The 18,820-nt window shown below is 38.6% G+C and overlaps 1 protein-coding gene across 2 annotated transcripts; it reads left to right on the top strand.

Moving 5' to 3' along the window:
* Positions 1-1,814: 1,814 nt before the first annotated feature.
* mob1ba (MOB kinase activator 1Ba) lies at positions 1,815-18,374 on the top strand. 2 transcript variants are annotated; one of them, XM_053674230.1, is made up of 6 exons: positions 1,815-2,174; positions 10,927-11,090; positions 13,939-14,032; positions 14,223-14,356; positions 15,613-15,776; positions 15,998-18,374. In XM_053674230.1, the coding sequence occupies exons 1-6, from the start codon at positions 2,161-2,163 to the stop codon at positions 16,073-16,075; spliced, it is 648 nt and encodes a 215-aa protein (XP_053530205.1). In that variant the 5' UTR covers positions 1,815-2,160; the 3' UTR covers positions 16,076-18,374.
* Positions 18,375-18,820: the final 446 nt, after the last annotated feature.

Below are 18,820 nucleotides of genomic sequence, written 5' to 3'. Positions count from 1 at the left end.
TTCTGTACCGGAAATAGAAATTATTAGTTCACCTCTGGAGTCTTCGGGTTCGAGTCATTCGTTCATTACGTCACAGCTTCACCGCATTCAGCCTATGGGGCAGTCATGGGATGAACGAATGACTCGAACCCGAAGTCTTGAGAGATGAACCAATCCTTTCTGTTCCCGGGGAACAGACGTGACAAATGTGATGTGACAAAAGATAGAACGGCTCGGATCGGGAGGTTTGGTGAATTAACAGACTGCATAGCCTGAAGACCAGCCAAGCTATTAATTAATCATTTCTGTTTCTCATAATTAGGCCTTGGCTGCATTAGCCTATAGTTTATTTTTTTCATAAATGTACTAGATGTGTTGGGGAATTTAACATGTAACATTTTAATTATATTCTGCTGAAATGAACGTAATGACATGAAAAAAGATTAGTTCATTTTGCTGAACGAGATTCAAAGATTCGAGTCAGTAAAATGATCCGAACTTCCCGTCACTACTGCGAACGCATTTCATTCATTTCAGCAGAATATAATTAAAATGTTACATGTTAAATTCCCCTACACATCTACTACTTACGCAAATTTTGATCACATTTGGAATAAAAAATAAACTATAGGATAATGCAGCCAAGGCCTAATTATGAGAAACTGAAACATGATTGGCATGTCCAAAGTGTCCGTAGTGTATGAATGGGTATGTGAATGTGTATGTGATTGTGCCCTGCAATGGATTGACACCCTGTCCAGGGTGTATCCCGCCTTGTGCCCCATGCTCCCTGGGATAGACTCCAGGTTCCCCACAATCCTGTAGGATAAGCAGTATAGAAAATGGATGGATGGATGGATGGAAAATAATAACAATGCAATGAATAACAGGACTGACAGAAAGAAGAATACACAGTGAAAATACAAAAAACTTCCACCGAGCAGCAATTGTGTAGACAGAATTGCCTTGTTCATGAGAGAGGACAGAAGACAACGACCAGACTTGTTTGAGCTTACAGGAGTACTATTATAACTCAATAACCACTCTTTACAACCATGGTTGAGCAGAAAAGCTTATCAGATTGCACAAAACACCGAACCTTAAGGGAGACTGGCTCCCAGAATACTACGTCGGGTTCCACAACCATCAGCCAAGAACAGGAATAAGAGGTTACAGTGTGCACATCGTGACCGAAACTGGACAATTGAAGATTGCAACAAGACCACGCGATTTTAAAAAATATTTTTTCACTCTTCATCAGTCCAGTTTCAGTGAACATGTGCCCACTGTAGCCTCATATTTTAACCTTATGTGGCCCAACCGACTCAAGATTGACACAGTGTTGCGCATTCTGATTATGGTTGCTTTTCTAGTGGCTTCCTAGTCCATACATACATCATCTATACCGCTTATCCTTCAGGGTTGCCGGGAGCCTATCCAATGGGGCACATGGCGGGGTATACCCTGGACAAATCTATTGCAGGGCACAATCACACACCCATTCATATACTATGGACACTTTGGACATGCCAATCAACCTACCATGCATGTCTTTGGACTGTGGGAGGAAACCCCCACAGCACGGGAAGAACATGCAAACTCCACACACACAGGGCAATGGTGGGAATCGAGCCCCCAACTTTGGCGGTATGAGGCGAACGTACCAACCACCGTGTGCCTGGCTTCCTAGTCACATAATCAGTCATCTCTAATCCTCAGTCATTACTTTCACGCACAGTTGCATTTAAACCTTTATTTTGAAAAAAGATTGGGACTGGATGTAATCGGTTCCTTTTTCTACTGTTGTTCTTGGTTTCATCCACACTTGTCAAAAGTTTCCCACTTGTCTTTTCTGGTGTATTTAACACTTTGTTTGATTCTCCTTACTGTATTGATATCTTTTATAGCAGTTATATCTTTCGTGCGAATTCCAATAAGCTCGCGCGCGGAACAACATTCTCACGTTGCTGCTGAACGGCGCAGTATTCTCAAGTCTCGCGAGAACACCGCGCCGACGAGACTTTGAGTAGCGAGGAGAAGTTTTGTTGCACAGAAGAGCGACCTGTCCGTGAGTGTCTGTTTGTCAACCGTCAGTCGGAGATTTCTCACATCCTGATCCGTTTACGACTGTCTCAACGCTTATAATAGCGATTTAATAACTGGATAACCCCGCAGATAGATATGAGCTTTCTATTGTGAGTATGAACTGTTTAATTATTCTTTTATTCCTCTCTGTTGTTATGATGGTGGTCGCTGTGGAGCTAAGCTAGCTAGCGACATTACTTTTAGGAAGCTTTGGACGCGCTAATCTGTTTAACTGAACTACAATACTATTCTTTACTATACTAAATAACTCAGCCGCTTAGCTAGGGAGCACGAAAACAAATAATATATGAACTATCCGCTGATGTAAAAATAATAAAAACTTAAGTTTGCTTAAGCTAGTCACCGGCTAATGGCTAGTTTGGTTTTGCGAATAGCTGCTGTTTCCCCCCTCATGCTGAAACAGTAATGGGAATTTGTGAATTAACATTATGTAACGTTTAAAAAGGAAAATAAAACGTAACTATATTGTCTTAAAGGTTGTCGCAGTGTAAGTGTTGTTCTGTCACGAATATTTGATAAATTACTCCATTTTCTCGTGCTAACCAATAGTTTCATTTAGGCTTAATCCCAAATGCCTGTCTCCTCCCTACACATGCACTCCAAATGCAGCCTGACACAATGACATCTGAACCCTACCTAGTGCAGTACATGTCAAAACATGCATAGGTTTGAGATTCATCCAGTGTGTATGTGTGTATATATATATATATATATATATATATATATATATATATGTGTGTGTGTGTGTGTGTGTGTGTATATATATATATATATATATATATATATATATATATATATATATATATATATATACATATATATTCTTATTGCTTGTTGATCTGATTTTAGTAGTAAAGGGAAGAAACTCAAATAGCAAACAATATGTTTACTGGTTATTCTCAGTTTCTGCTTTTCAGTAAAGCTAAAAATCAGACAAAGTGTCCATTGAAGGCGAGCAGAATGAAATCCTGTGTGTGTATAATTGAATCTGGTTGTTAGAGGACAAAACATTACATTAGGGATCATATGCTATTTTTCAGGGATTTTATTTTTTATTTAAAAAATTTTTTTTTGAAGGATCTAATCTGGATTTAATGTCTAAGGTAGTACTCAAAATATGAATGTTGTAAAGTTAGGAATGTCAACAATTATAAATAGACTTAATAATATAATATTAATAATAATAATGATGATGATGATGATGATGATAATAATAAGTCGTCTCAATAACCACTGGAATACTATTTTTTACCGGTATATCACAAATGATAACCTGTTCGCAGCTCACGTGCAGAGCAAAAACAAGTACGGCAGAAAGCGGACGTGAAGCCGAGGAGGAGTTTATCGCTAAACGAGGAGTTACATGTACAGTCTGGAACTGGTTTGGTTACAGAAAATCAGTTTTACTTTTAGATCAAGGTTTGTGTTTCTGAGGCTCTCAGGACTGCATGTGGCCGTCACTTGGAGCCAAAAACAGTGGTGAACGGTACTATATTTACATCGTCACTGACATCACTACCGCAATAAAATACCAGAAAATATCATGATCTGGATTTAAGTCCATATCACTCCTCCCTAATTTCAGATAATACTGGTTGCAATGGGCTGTGCTGTTAGAGCAAAATAATCAACAGCACGGTGGTGTGGTTACTGATTATTTTCCAGCAACAGCATGTCCCTACACGTTTTAATCCTCATACTGCAGCAATTTGATAACCTTTTTTTATTCACTAAAGAACACCACCATACTTATTATCCATTTATAATTAAAGGTTGCGAAACATCATCACATATGTACATTTATAGCAGCTATGAATAATCGTTCCCTCACCAGCCTTTGTTTATTGTTTTTTTTTTTTTTTCCTCTCTTGAATATAATAGGACCAAAAATGCAGCTTGTCCACTTACTGAAAGACCGCACAGACTTTTCCATATTCCCACTTTACCTCTGCTTATTACGGAGAACTGACACCGGAGACTCCTTCCGGAAAGCTAAATAAAGGTCTCTTTACAGGAAACCTCACTGTATTGTTGCCCTTTTTAAATCTGTTTGTCAGGCATGTGACGTAGAAATCCCTGTGAGTGAGACGTTACTATAGGAAATATAACACATTCGACTAAGCGCATTAATATAAACATTGCAGCTGGAAATAATGTCAGAGCCGCTGTTATAGAAAATAATAATTATAATAATTATTTCAACTTAAACTGGCTCTACTGTGCCAATTTTGTTGTTGCAGATTAAAATCAGTCGTTGTAAAAATTCTTTGGTCGGCCGTCTCGGATTGCGTAACGTGACATGTTCAGCGGTGGCTGATTTAGTGACTCTGTGACCAAAGACATTCGATGAACAAGTTCTGACAATGCCAGAAAAGTTTGGTTTTACGACATACTATGACATTTATTTAAATCCGGCTTTACACTGTAAGACTGTTGGCCCAATTTGACTGTCGCAGGCACAGTTGCACATCGTAAAGGATCGTTAAGTTTGGTCTCTCACTGGGGGTTGATTTGATGCCAGTGTGACCAAAGACAGCTGGCGACAATGTTCTGGCAGTGTCTGAAAATTGGGCTTCAAATCAATGACACTCGTCTAAAGTCAACCAATAGGAGGAAGGCGTAGGATTAGACGGAACTCATGAGGCAGCTATAAAGACGTTAGCGGTGATGGCGAAACATAAACGAAACATATGGGGTTTAAAGAAGAGCGGTTTGTTGAATCGTGGCAGCAACGACAACGCCTCTGTAACGTCTCATCAGTTCTCATGACAGGACAAAAACTGACACAACATGAGAGTATACAGAGGAAAATATCCTTATTTCCACCAAGCTCAGTTTTGAGAGCGACTTTCTGTTTCTGCTTATGTGATGTTCTGCACAAACCAGATCTCTGTGACTGATGTAAGCAGAATGCGGCGCTCGTCTATGCGGTGTGACGAGTTATCATCTTAAAGAGTGTAAAACCAGCTCAACAGGCACTCTGTCATGTCAGATCCTTCAGAGAAGAACATGTAAACCTATTATTATTTTAGTATTACAAACTTAAATGTATTAGTAACACATTTAAGTTAAACCATCCAATTAGCTTTTTAGGATTAAGGACTAAAAGGGGCACGTTTTTATGATGACTCGTGACCTTGAATGGAAGAAATGAGTTACATATATTATTCTTGTACTTGTAAAAGGTCAGTATTTTCTGCTGTCACTCTATATTAGACTCCCCCCCCCCCCCCCCCCCCCCCCCCCCCCATTGGTTATTCGCCTTTGGTTTCATGAAACCTGCGGTTCCTCAAAACAGCCCTCACACACTGTTACAACAGCTCCTCCGTTTAAGAAAACGTCAACATGAGCTTTATTATCTGGGCATGTGATTTGTTCTGCACAGCGTCGAGCATTTATTTCATCACACATAGCAGACCTGAGGAAATGTAGTTCACATGATGCTTTTAATTAAAGAACAGCAAACCACTGTGAGTTCTAATTCCCAGGGAATGACACTCGATCTGTTCTGTAACATGCAGCTAAACTCCATCGCTCTACCATTACTATGTCCATCTACCATATTGCATCCATATGGCATCTACTATACTGCCGTGTCCATATTTGGTATAAGCTAATTTGCTGAATACTCAGTCATTGCATGTTTTGTTTACATTGATACCATTATTAAATGATAGTGTTACTCCTTGGCACCTATCTTCTGCACTACCTGTTATATCAGAAACTTCCAAACTGAAACAGTGTACTGTTCGGCGCTACACGGTCACTTACTGTGCCTATTGTTCTGTTTTAGTAGTTACTGTACTTATTTAGTTCTGTGTCTCATGTGGTTAATGTGGTGTTTTATGTAGCACCATGGTCCTAGAGGAACGTTGTTTCATTTCACTGTGTACTGTACCAACTGTATATGGTTAAAATGACAATAAAACCACTTGAACTTGATTATTCATAGCTCCCTGTTCTCAGACAAACGTGGCTAGATTTATATATAAAAAAAAAAGCGAAACAGCAAGTTCACCAGTACACAGAGCCTTACTAAGTAGCATCTAAATGTTCTTATTTGTATTGTAGGACACAACCGGTGTTCTGTAGGTCAGCAGTTCTCAAATTGATGTCCAGGGACCCCGATGGGTTTGTCAACTGTAGACAGGGGGTCTGTGAATTTTTTTTGTTTGTTTGTTTTTTTTGTTTTTTTGTTTTTTTGTTTCATTTAGTTACAGTGTTGGTGATCTGTGGAATCACGTTTGTGCCGAAAGTACTGAACATATCTTTTCAAGAAACGAACGAAAATATACAGTATGTGAGAAGAAAAACTCTCAGAAACTGAAAACGGTGAACTCGGTGACAAAAATGTGACAGTCTTCAAACAAACAGCATTCTTTAAGAGTTTTCTAAGTTTGGTTTTCGCTAATCATGGTTTATGAACGCGCTGCGAGAGTTTTTGTTCACGCTGTCAAAAGCGCCGTAAGTTTATGGTCGCCATTCTGACGCAAATCTCATGTATGGGCGTGGCTTAACAGCAGTTTACTCTCACTGGCTAGGGAGAGTTGGATCAACAGCTTGAGTGTCCAGCTGAGAAGGAGGACGATGACATGACACCACTCCTGAGAGCTCATATCCAAAAAATAAAAGCCGTGTGAGACTACCCAAGCCTCAAATATTGATTACTAGCTAATATATTGACTAAGTAAGTAAGCAATTTCCACTACAGAGTGCAGACACTATAACCGCATCCAGAACTGAAGTCTCTACTACTTGGTCAGGGAGCCGTTGATCCAAATCTCACTAGCCAATGAGAGTGAGTCGCTGTTAAGCCCGCCCACACAAGAGGCTTGTGCCAGAATGGAGAACATAAACTTGTGGAGCATGAATGAAAACTCTGGTAGTGCATTTATAAACCATGATTAGTGAAAAGGAAGCTTAGAAAACTGTTAATAAAGAATGCTGTTTATTTAGACCATGTTAGATTTTTACCACCAAGTTCATAACCATTATCAACGTTATTATATTTATTAGTTAGGAGATTATTTCAATCACAATTGAAATAATTAGGCATATATGAATAATGTCGTTTTGTTCTGGAATAAAGCGCTCTGTGGCTCCAGTAAGTGGACTCGTTTCGAGTATGTTGCGTATGACAAAGTGCAGAAATGTAGCTCCACAGCTGATCCTCAGGACTGCGCAATCAGTACAAAAATGCAGGAAGTCTTTAATGCATTTTTACCTTTACATTTGGTTGCATTTCAGTCCTGTTTTAACTCGCTGACTTTAGCTCACCACTCTGGGGAATTCCTCTCACATCTGTAAAAGTTCTTCCAAAGCTTTATTAGCTCAAGTGAAGTTTTTTAGATGACGAGAGAATTCAGGAAAAGAACTCCCAGTCGTCTCCCAGCTTTTTTCCTCACGTTTCTCTCGCATGCGCTGAGAATCATGACAAACGTAATCGATTTAGCTTGTGGTCTCTTAACGTGAAATAATGAATAAACGTGTTCCTGCTCAGGTTTGGAATGGACGCTGGTTAGAAACACTGACGGTAAGAGTGACGTGATGTGGTATGTTAATGTGTCCCACAGTTAAGTAGGTTAAATATTTTTGCACTCTTTCCTCCTCATTTTTTTGTGGCATTCAGGTCTGGTGTATACTGATACTTATGTAAGTCAACCGAGGAAGATGACATGAATATTAACTGGGAGTGGGCAGCCTCAGAATGAGCAAAATGTAGGCCATGAGTCAGAGAGTAAAATAGACACTTGGGGAAAGAGAAATGCCTGAAAGTAAGGTAAACCCTAACAGCGAATCATGCGCACCTTCGGTCCTGTGCGTTAGTGCGGCTTCACGTTAATCCTGATTGGTTGAGACAGGGAGAGATGTTCCCGGTTACAAACCAGGGAAACGTTGTGACCATTGTTCTGCAGGTTTCATCGAGAGTTTTAGTCTCCAATAAACAGGCTTTAATAAGCTTCAAGTAAGTTTAAACAACATTTTCCTTCATCACGTCCAACACATTACTACCTCTTTCCATTCTCCCTGCTGCACTGAAATGCAGGACTTCCGTCTGGTTTTTCTTTTTCTGTATATTCCTCTTTGTTACCTGTAACCCTGGCACTTAGCACGTACGTTCACTGTACGTGCATGCACACAGGCAGAAATGTAAATCAGGCCTAAGTTGAAGCTCCTAAAAAATAACAATGAGTCACTCGACGTTGCTCCACCGCTGAAAGGTGTTGAAAAAGCCAGGCCCAAGGGAAGGAGTCAGGAGCAGTGTCTCATATCAGCAGTGTCTGGGGCTGGACTGAATAACAAATGGAAGTCGTTACACTTACATTAACAGTTACATTTACAGTGTTTAACATACAGCCTTATCCAGAGTGACTTGGGTTACATTCAGACTGCAGGTAAATGTGGCCCAAATCAGATTTTTTTTTTTTCCATGGAATCTGATCTTTTAAATTCCACTATGGGCCACTTCCATATGGTCCTAAGTCCGATACAGGTCAGATGTTTTGCAACGCTACTTCAGTCTGAACAGTTAAACCGGAGTTCATGTGACTTTTGCATCACTCTAGATCGTCATGCGTCATCATTCTGCACTGGCAGGAGTCACTCCCAAAGATTTTAAATGCTAGTAGTTCTTTGGTCGCCCTGTGAATATGGAAAACTGCTGCAAAGGTAGTCAGAAGAGGGACCGTGAGGTGTTAGAGCACCGACTCCCCATCCACACACACACACACCTCTGTATTGATGAAGCAGCCATTGCTCCAAAAAGCCAATAAAAAAATTTAAAAAGTTTGCTTTATTCTCATCCTCGTCCTCTTATCGCTTGCCCACAAAGTCCCTGGCCTCTGCTGCACATCACTTTATAAATCAACACGTTAATGCAGACTTCACTGGCCTCCGTGTGACTGCGTGCTGCTTTGACGTGTTTATTGTTCTTTTGTGCGTGCGGGTCAGTTCAAGACCGCAACCAGTTTGCACTGTAATCTGATATTGGTCATTTATAAATTTTATAAATAAATAAAATAAACATTTTATAAATAAATTAAATAAAAACCGTGGACAGCCAAACAAAAAAATGAGATCTGTGCAATAAATCGGAATTGAGCAATAAGCTTGCAGGGTGAACGTAGCCTTACAGAAGTGCTTTGTGTGCTAGTTGATTGGAAAGAAAACACACCAGACTTATGCTTTCTTATTCATGCTACTTATAATGCTGGTTTACGCTTCCTGGTTTAGTCCAATACTGCTCCTGTCCTGTGTTTAATCTGAAATCAGTGCACTTTATTGTTATGTAGATCCACCTGCTTTGCTATTGTATGCACTGCAGTTGTACACAGCTCGTTTTATACTTATTCACGCTCTATGGAATCATATACAGTATGGGTATTGCACGTTGTCCTGTACCTGGTTGAGATCACAGTAAAAACCGACACTGCTTGAAGTCCAGACATTGGTGTTTCAGGCTCAGGCTTTAAAGACGGACTTGTTTTGGCTCTCCTGTTCATTTGTTTCTTCTTGATATTTATATTTAAGGAGTCATTGCCCAAGCATGTCCTTCCCGAGCTTCCTTCCTGTTGTTTGGTTCTGCATGTTTAGGCTTAGACGTGTATAATTATAGGGTTCCTGTGATAATGTTTGTGTTTGTTTCCAGAATTGGGCTCATCTCTCACTGCTCTATTTTGTCAGCAATGAATTAAAGTAAAATTAAAAGCTCTCTCTCTCTCTCATATATATATATATATATATATATATATATATATATATATATATATATATATATATATTTGAGATGCACTGATACTCAATTTCTCAGCCAATACTGATTATTCAGAGTGATATCTACCGATAGTTCTGCCTTTTATGCCTTTTAAATTAATAATAATTAATTCCACAATTCAGAAAGGAATGCAAATAACTTTATTCACTCCATTTCAACAAGTTGTATCACAGTAACTGGTCTCATAACAGAAAACACATTACTCTAATTAACACAAACTAAACTCTGAAGATTAAAGTAAGATTTCTTAACTTATTGAATGTTATTAATTCATATCAACATTGACTGAATTCTAAAAAACCTCCTGTTAGGCTTCACATTCGCTCACCACATTTCTACTTCACTGACATAAAACTGGTAATATATAGGCCTAATATAAACCTTTTTTTTGATGATATTAACTCATTAACATTAACTACATATGAAATATACTACTCTACAAATATTCTTCACAAAATCTGGGGAATTCACACACACACACACACACACACACACACACACACACACACACACACACACACACACACATATATATATATATATATATATATATATATATATATATATATATATATATATATATATATATAATCAACCTCCATTCAGAATACTTCACATGAAAGGCTAAGCTATGCTAAGCATATTTGCATTTTCCTGTTCCTGATTTTTTTTTTTTTTTTCTTCTTCTTCTTATTTGTGACCAACATCATGCAATATTTGTGTTTGCTCATGTCCTCATTTTTACCAGTGGAAATGCTTTGATCTTTTTTTAGCATTTGTGAGGTTCCATGTTCTCTAAAGCCTGACGGATAAGTGCTGTTTCTTACTGTTCCAGTATGAAAGACTAAATTTAAAAGCTGCACTTGGGGACTTAAGATTTTGAGTCTTAATATGAACACCGTGCTTTTGAAGAACACACAGAATGTTCTCTCTACCCAAAACTCCTCCACGATCAGATTGATTACTGGCCAAGATTTGCTTGTAGGCAAAGTATAACGTATGTGTTGGACACAGAGTCATAAATGTTCTTGAAAAATATTTATTTGTATTTGCTTTCTCTACAGCAGTAGTCGCTCATCGAAGACTTTCAAGCCGAAGAAGAACATTCCGGAGGGCTCGCACCAGTATGAGTTGCTGAAGCATGCCGAGGCGACGCTGGGCAGCGGCAACCTGCGCATGGCTGTCATGCTCCCAGATGGAGAAGACCTCAATGAATGGGTGGCAGTAAACAGTAAGCAGGAACAACCGGAACGACTATTTATAGACGTTTAACCATAAGCGATAACGGGAACTAAGTTGTCTCTTGGCCGTTCCGCAACATTAACCTTAACTATAAACTGTTGAAGGCGTTACGATGCTAATAGATGCAAAATTGCTGTCGTATAAGAGAAATAAAACACTTCTAGAAATGCTGTTATAGAAATATAATCAACTTTAGGCTAGTTCTGTCTGCTCCATGTGTAACCCCACCCCAGTGTTAATTTTTTCCCCCATAATAGTACGTTCCAAAAACAGCTAGTGAAGGCAGCTAGTGAAGTTATACAATAAAATTGTGGTAAACGGTTTCCTTTTTGAACTAAAAACTTAAGAGAAGCGCTTTAGTAACATTCTGAAATTGGAAAATCAGATCTGCTGAAGCTTTGAGGCGATGAATGTAGAGATGCAGCCAAGCTTGGAACAAGCAGTGTGTGGCTGTAGGACAGATCATTAATCTCCAGCTCTCGATGTGTGGAAGCATGAACACAAGTTCGGGTTTTAAGTGTGAACGATATTGGACGGGGCTTTCCGTTTTCCATGTTTGTTTTTTTTATTTTTTATTTTTAAATAATTATATAAAGAATTTTTGGTAATATGCTTGAAACTCACCAGGTCTCTGCTTTCTTGTATACAAAGTGTACGGATTATTAGTGTGCGTGTGTGAGAGAGAGAGAGAGATTACGTCTTTAGATGCTGAAAGCCATTATATAACTTATAATGTTATAGATGTTATAATGTTATAGAAGTTCCTCATGGTTCAGAGGTCCATTTTCCCCATTCAGTTTTGACAGACACAGCACTTGATGGAATATATACTTTGATGTACGCTCCATGGCCAAAGGTTGTGGCCACCTAAAAATCACACCCATGTGTGTTTTTGAGCACTGTGTTCCAGATTTAGTCCCCTAATATTAGTACAGTATTCAGCACATGTAATATTAATATGCTAGAGCCACTATACAGTCCATGCAGGATTTTATGGAGGTTTTTTTGGTAATTGTTGCGGTCAAAAACGCTCGATTTTGCTGCAGGTTTTTTCTAAATTTGCAATGCAATAAAGTCTTCCGCAGTGATGTTTGCTGGTTAATGAGACCTTTTACCTGTACTCATGTTTGACGTACGTGAATTGAAGAGCACTTTGGCTGAATGTGCGTTGTGATGAGATCACATGACCTGTCTTGGCCCAGATCTGCGGAAAATCTGTGGTAATTTTGAAAAATTGCAAGCTCTTCCGAATATTGCGCCATTTGTTTGCTTGATTTTGTGTTCATTTATGCGATTACAAGATCCCGGAAGGACTGACTATAGTCTCTACTCTTCCACTCGTGTTTCACTGAGAGGATTTCGTAATATGTGGCCCAACAAGACGGGTACAGCTTCTTAGAGGGACGAGTGGCGTGCAGTCATGCGAGATGGAGCAATAACAGGTCTGTGATGCTCTTAGATGTCCGGGGCTGCATGCGCGCCACAATTGTCGGATCAGCGTGTGCCTACACTACGCCGAGAGGCGCGAGTAATCCACTGAACCCCATTCGTGATTGGGACTGTGGATTGCAATTATTCCCCATGAACGAGGAATTCCCAGTAAGCGCTGTTGATCAAGTCCGTGCCCTTTGTACACACCGCCTGTCCCTACTACCGATCGGAGGGTTTAGTGAGGTCCTCGGATCAGCCGGGGCTCCTTGCGGGCCTTGGCGGAGCTCGAAGAAGTCAATCAAGCGTGACTATCTAGAGGAAGTAAAAGTCGTAACAAGAAGAAATATATTACTAAAAAAAACTGTGAATGGTTGAGGAAGTTGTAGTCCTAGGCATGTTCCAATAGTGATTATTTATTTATTTATTTATTTATTTATTTATTTATTTATTTATTTATTTATTATTTTTGCACTGCATATACCATGGCACTTTCTTTCTATTCAGATGTACACCGTTGACCTGTTTCTAGTGCACTGCACATTTTCTAAACCAATTAGACCCAAGGCATGTGCTCCGTGCTGTTGCCTTTTAGTGCAGTCTTTTAATAACACCAAAGACACTGCAGTGTAGCGTGAATGACTGACTGTAAGTGATCGCCTCAGGGAAGGGTGTATTTGTTACTGCAGGGGCTTGCTTGAGATGAGTGAAGTGTTTGATTTCATCTAATTATAGAGGAATAAGAAAGGATGGGTGTAGCCTGTACTCTCCAGCCTAGCTAGAGAAAATGAGACCAGCTGTCCATCTCGTTGCTGTAAGGGATACCTTTACTGCAACTCAGTGTTGAAACACAGACTAATTTGTTTCCATTGATGCTGTAATGTGTCCTCGTGTCTAGCGGTGTGTTGAACTGTTAGTTTTGAAATTGAACTCAATTGCATTGCATTTTGCTTTTATACCTGATCGGTTAGAATGTGTTGATTAATTTTCTGTAACAGCAGCTCTGACAGTAGGGTCGGCTGTAATTTTAATGACAGGTTTGTATTCATGCATGTGTTATTTATTTCATTCATTCATGGTCTTTAACAAATAAACACATAATCACGCTACCCTGTCATTGATTATTTTTCCTCTAACAGCCCATTGCGTTTTATTCCTTTCTTATTTTGAAAATGTTCCTTGAACTCGTCATGTCAGCTCAAGGGATTTTAGACAGAAGGTCAACAGGGTGAATGCTCTGGACATTTTGAAAGTCATGGGTTTTTTTGTTTTGTTTTTTTTCCAATTCAATAATGAATGAATATGGCCTCTTTTCCTTATTCGATTCATTCTCAGGAATTTGGGCAATTGTAAATGATCAGCTTGTTTGTGGTGATGTTCTTAATGCTTGGCATTATGTTTTTCTCTAGCTGTGGACTTCTTTAATCAGATCAACATGCTGTATGGGACCATCACTGATTTCTGCACCGAAGAAAGCTGCCCACTAATGTCTGCTGGGCCGAAGTAAGACCTACTTTTTACTTCGCATGCTTCTGAAATAAGTGTGCTGATCATCTGATTCCAACTATTTTTCTGTTTTTGATTTCAAAAAATGAGCCTCAGAAGTTTCTGTATGAGGGTGATTGTGTAATAAGAGGTTGCATTAAAAAAAAAAAAACGCCTACATCTTTAAATTGTGATGTTTTATCTTCAGGTATGAATACCATTGGGCTGATGGGACCAACATTAAAAAGCCAATCAAATGCTCTGCTCCAAAGTACATTGATTACCTGATGACCTGGGTTCAGGATCAGCTTGATGATGAAACACTTTTCCCTTCAAAAATAGGTGAACCTTTTTTTTGTCCCCCCTTTAAAATGATTCACTACATGATGACAGGTGAGCCAGAACTGAATGTACTGTAATGTTTCATTGTAAGTGTTCTGATTTTGTGAGCCACTGAAAAAAAGAAGACCTTTTTTTTTTTTTTTTTTTTTTTTTTTTTTTTTTTTTTTTCTGCATTTTAATGGAAAATGATAGTGAAAAATGTCTTCTACTACAGCATACTGAACGCAATGTTGAGTCAGTGACTTACATTGCAAAAGAGCAATTCGTCATATACATGTCAATAAGCTCTCTAGAGAAATGGGACACAGAAAGGGGTTGGGCTTATTTCCCTATTAGCCAATAACATTCAAGAACGACTACACAGAACAGTAAATTAAATATTTTCCTCGTCAAAGTAAAGAAACTCTCCTGGTCTCCCTTTCTCAAAAGCAAGAGATGTTGAGGAAACGAAAAAAGTGTGGCAGGAAGAGTATCCCAAAACACAGACATCCCATGTTCGTGCCTAGCTGCTAATGTAGATTGATCAGCAGCAGGATTTAGGATTGTTGAGTAGAGATGTAAGACGTATATGGAGGGTGTTGAATTATATGCACGTTTCATATCCGAGAGCAGGATGAAGTAACCTCAGTATTATTTCAGACACTTTAAACAGGTTTGTTTAAGTATAATAAACCATACAGTTATCTAATCAGTTTTAGTCTTAGCCCTGTAGAATGCTCGATTGAGATTGGTAACTTTTTACGTTTTCTGACCGGACAGAAGGTTTAATGGTTTTGGTGACATAAAAACCGTGTTGTTTTCCTCTCAGTAACTTCGAGAGGGAGACGAGAAGAGAGGCTGGTGAGGAAACTACTGTTTCTAAGTGATTACAGGAACTGACTGGTCGCTTTTAAGCTTGTAACATGAGAGAAAGTGTGGCTGTAAGACAGATCGCTAATTTCGTGTGAAGTCGTGGATGTGTGGCATCTTGAATGCAGTTCAGGTTGTGAGTTAAAGTGTAAAAAAAATAATTAAATGGAGCTTCATGGACTGCCCATAAAATTGTCATTATAGATGGATCACAAGTATGACGTGTCATTCTTTAATAAAATTGTTAGTGTTGGCTAATCGTTGTGGTATAAGAAGAATAAAACACAACAACCTGTTGTTGATTATTTTGTTATAACAGCACATTTTTTTTTATTTTTTTTTTATTTCTTACATAGCCAGTTCTGAGTCTGTTACATAATTATAATGTTAAACTGTCTGCATCCCAGGAGTCCCTTTCCCAAAGAACTTCATGTCGGTGGCGAAGACGATCCTGAAGCGGCTGTTCCGTGTCTACGCCCACATCTACCACCAGCACTTTGACTCGGTCATCCAACTGCAGGAGGAGGCTCATCTCAACACCTCCTTCAAACACTTCATCTTTTTCGTTCAGGTATGTGCGTCTGTTATCGGTACACCCGTGAAAGGAAACGAAAGTCAAAGCATGTTGACATTTTTGAGAGTTTTCTACTTCCACATGCTGGCCTCTCACTGTTTTTTATTCACTCTCTCATTCTAGAAGTGAACTAATGAGTCAAATCATCAATAATCCTTGATTGATTTGAGTAAAATTGTTTACTTTCTCAGGTCTCATCTGTTTGTGTTCTTTTATAGGAGTTCAACTTGATTGACAGGAAAGAGCTAGCGCCTCTTCAGGAGCTGATTGAGAAGCTGACCTCTAAAGACAGATAGACTAAGTGAATCGCTGTTTTATCCCTCTCCCCTAATTACTGTGCACAGCAGCCTGGTTTTGTTTTCTCTGTCGTTTTACAGGTTTGTGGGACTGGCTCCTGGATTAGTCTTTTACATGGTTTTAACTTAGGTGGCGATTACTCCTTGTGTTTCTAATGTCTGTGTGACCTCTTCTCTAAAAAGTTGATCGTATCTACGTAAGTGCCTGGCGTATGTCCACCTGCAAATGGTAACTGTTCTGTGAAAAAGCACCACCTGTCTCCATAGCACGAACTTTCCCCCAAATCCGCTTTTGGGGTTTTCTTTGTAACTTACTGAATGAAGCATGTAGACACTTTGGTAAGATATAAAGCCAGTAAAATACACTTAATTTCTGTTTATATTATTACAGCTGGAGATTTGTCATGTTTTCTTTTTTTTTCTTCTTCTTCTTCTTCTTTTTTTTTTTTTTTTTTTAAAAAAAAAAAAAAAGTATAAAACCATCACCTGTCTCCATAGTGCTAACTTTCAAAATCAGGTTTTGGGTTTTTTCTTTCTACCTTAGCGAATGAAGCATGTCGACACTTTGGTAAGAGATAAAGCGTCCCAATTGGCATACTTATACTATGTACACAAAGTATGTACTCTTTTTGTGAAGAAAAAGTACATACTTTTGAGTATGCATGTACTGGGACATACTAACGCATCGTGTAATGGAAGAGAGCGTTGTTGCCCGGACGAGAGCACTGACATCATAAACATCATCAACCCCTGGTTGCATTTCAGCTTTTCTTCCTTCATTATTCCTTATCATTTACACTATAGAATTATATTTAGCATTCCTTTGATTTAAATTTCCACATTTCATTTACACCTCTTTAAAATGCATCCTTGAATTCGGCAAAGCACAAGGAGCCGCGGGCAACTTTAGCCGAAAATGTCTACTGGGAATAGTAGACCCATCTGAGTACCTTTTGGGATACTCATTTCAACATTTGGAACACACTAATTCTGATCTCAGATACCATTTAGGATGGATAGTATACCAGTTGGGACGCAGGGCTCATTTCTCTTGATATTATTACAGCTGGAGATTTGTGGTGTTTCGGGTTTTGGGTTTTTTGTTTGTTTGTTTTTGTTTTTTTTGTGTAACTTGCAGAATAAAGCATGTAGACACTTTGGTAAGAGATAAAGCCAGTAAATACACCTCATTTCTGTTGATATAATTATAGCTGGAGATGTTTGTTTTGTTGCAACACCTGCCAACCCCCCCCCCCCCCCCCCCCCTTTTTTTTTTTGAGTAAGATACATTATTTCTCCTGGTCACAAAATAGCTCTCAATCTTTTGCACTGAGTCCGCAGTCACCTGACATGACTTTTGTACCAATAGAGTAATTCAGTAGTTAAATGAATAGTAATATTGATTGTACCTATAGGTTCTTATTAAGGTGGGTCTTTCATTTTATGATGGGAAGGGAATAGGGTAATGATTACTATGCAATGTCCATGTTTCTTTCTTTCAGATTTTCTTCTTTCCATAGGCAAGGCTTGTAAACCACAGAGCTAGTGCCAATATCTAACCCACTACAGTGAAAGTAAAAATTAATCAGCTGAAAACCAGAGAAAAATCTGTCTTTTTTTTTTTTTTTTTTTTTTAATTATTATTATTCATGTGTTTATTTTCTCCTACTTTTCCCCCCTCACTTTATTCCTGCAAGTTTGTCAGGTTCTTTGTCTAGATCTAAATAAATGTAAAACAGAGCAAAACATGGAGTAAGTTTATAAATGGAGTGAAATAATCCTAGTGTTATAATCGTACACATAAATGACAGGGCTGTGGTATCTAATGTGTAATCCTAGGAATACTCTAATATTGATCTAATATTGGTTGCCGTTTTGTTGTTTGCACTTTGAATTATTAGCATAACGAGAGGTTTTATTCCACTACAGTTGCATCTTCCGAAATTGGTTATTGTTGAGACATGCTGCAAACGTTGCAAAATTTATTGACTGTCATTCCCTTACTGCTAGATAATAAAACATTGCTTGTTTTTAAGTCTGATTCACCTGATGAATATTAACAGGATGTTGTAATAGATATAATTGCTTGGCCTTTTCTCAAGACCATTTTTCAGAATAACATTAGCATTTCCTTTCAGCCATGATAGAATACACTGTATTGTTATTTCTGAGAAACTTGTAAATAATGTACACACACACAAGGTATGCAGTGGAAATGAGAGAAAAATGTGTAACTCGCAAGACTTTTGTGGTACAATATTGAATGCTGTTTATAGTGTAATAAAATGTTTGAGCAAGATTTTCCTGTCTTGTTTTATGTGTAACAGTCGATTTTAAAAGTTCACACAAGCAAACTTGTTCTGTAGTTAATAAAATATCATGAGTTTTAGAGAGTTAGTGTGGGGTTTCACATGTTCTTCCTGTGGGTCATTGTGGGTTTCCTCCAGGTTCTCTGATCACTTGTCACCCCAAATCATGCCTGTAGGGGGATTAAAGATATTTTAGACGCAAGTGTGAATGAATGCGTCAGTGTCTGTGTGTTCCAATGGCTGTATATGGTGTGTGTATGATGAACTGCGATAGACTGTTTTCCTGCCTCGCAGATCCAAATATGCGATAAACAGTCCTCTGTCCAGTGTTTGAAAACCTAAAGGAACAGCTGTAACTATAGCAATTTGTACTTTACTATGATCAGGAATTTGATAAGGAATAATAAGGAATTTTCCTGCTAGCTGCATGAACCTT

Source organism: Ictalurus punctatus, chromosome 22 (assembly GCF_001660625.3).
Source record: "Ictalurus punctatus breed USDA103 chromosome 22, Coco_2.0, whole genome shotgun sequence".
NCBI classification, from domain to species: Eukaryota; Metazoa; Chordata; class Actinopteri; order Siluriformes; family Ictaluridae; genus Ictalurus; species Ictalurus punctatus.
The sequence above is the reverse complement of the archived record's forward strand: the minus strand, read 5'-3'. Positions and strand labels throughout refer to the sequence as shown.

Excerpts from the sequence above, each read along its gene's own strand:
- mob1ba (XM_053674230.1), top strand. Across the intron at positions 11,091-13,938 it reads TGAATGGGTGGCAGTAAACA|CTGTGGACTTCTTTAATCAG; the intron begins GTAAGCAGGAAC and ends GTTTTTCTCTAG. Across the intron at positions 14,033-14,222 it reads CTAATGTCTGCTGGGCCGAA|GTATGAATACCATTGGGCTG; the intron begins GTAAGACCTACT and ends TTTTATCTTCAG.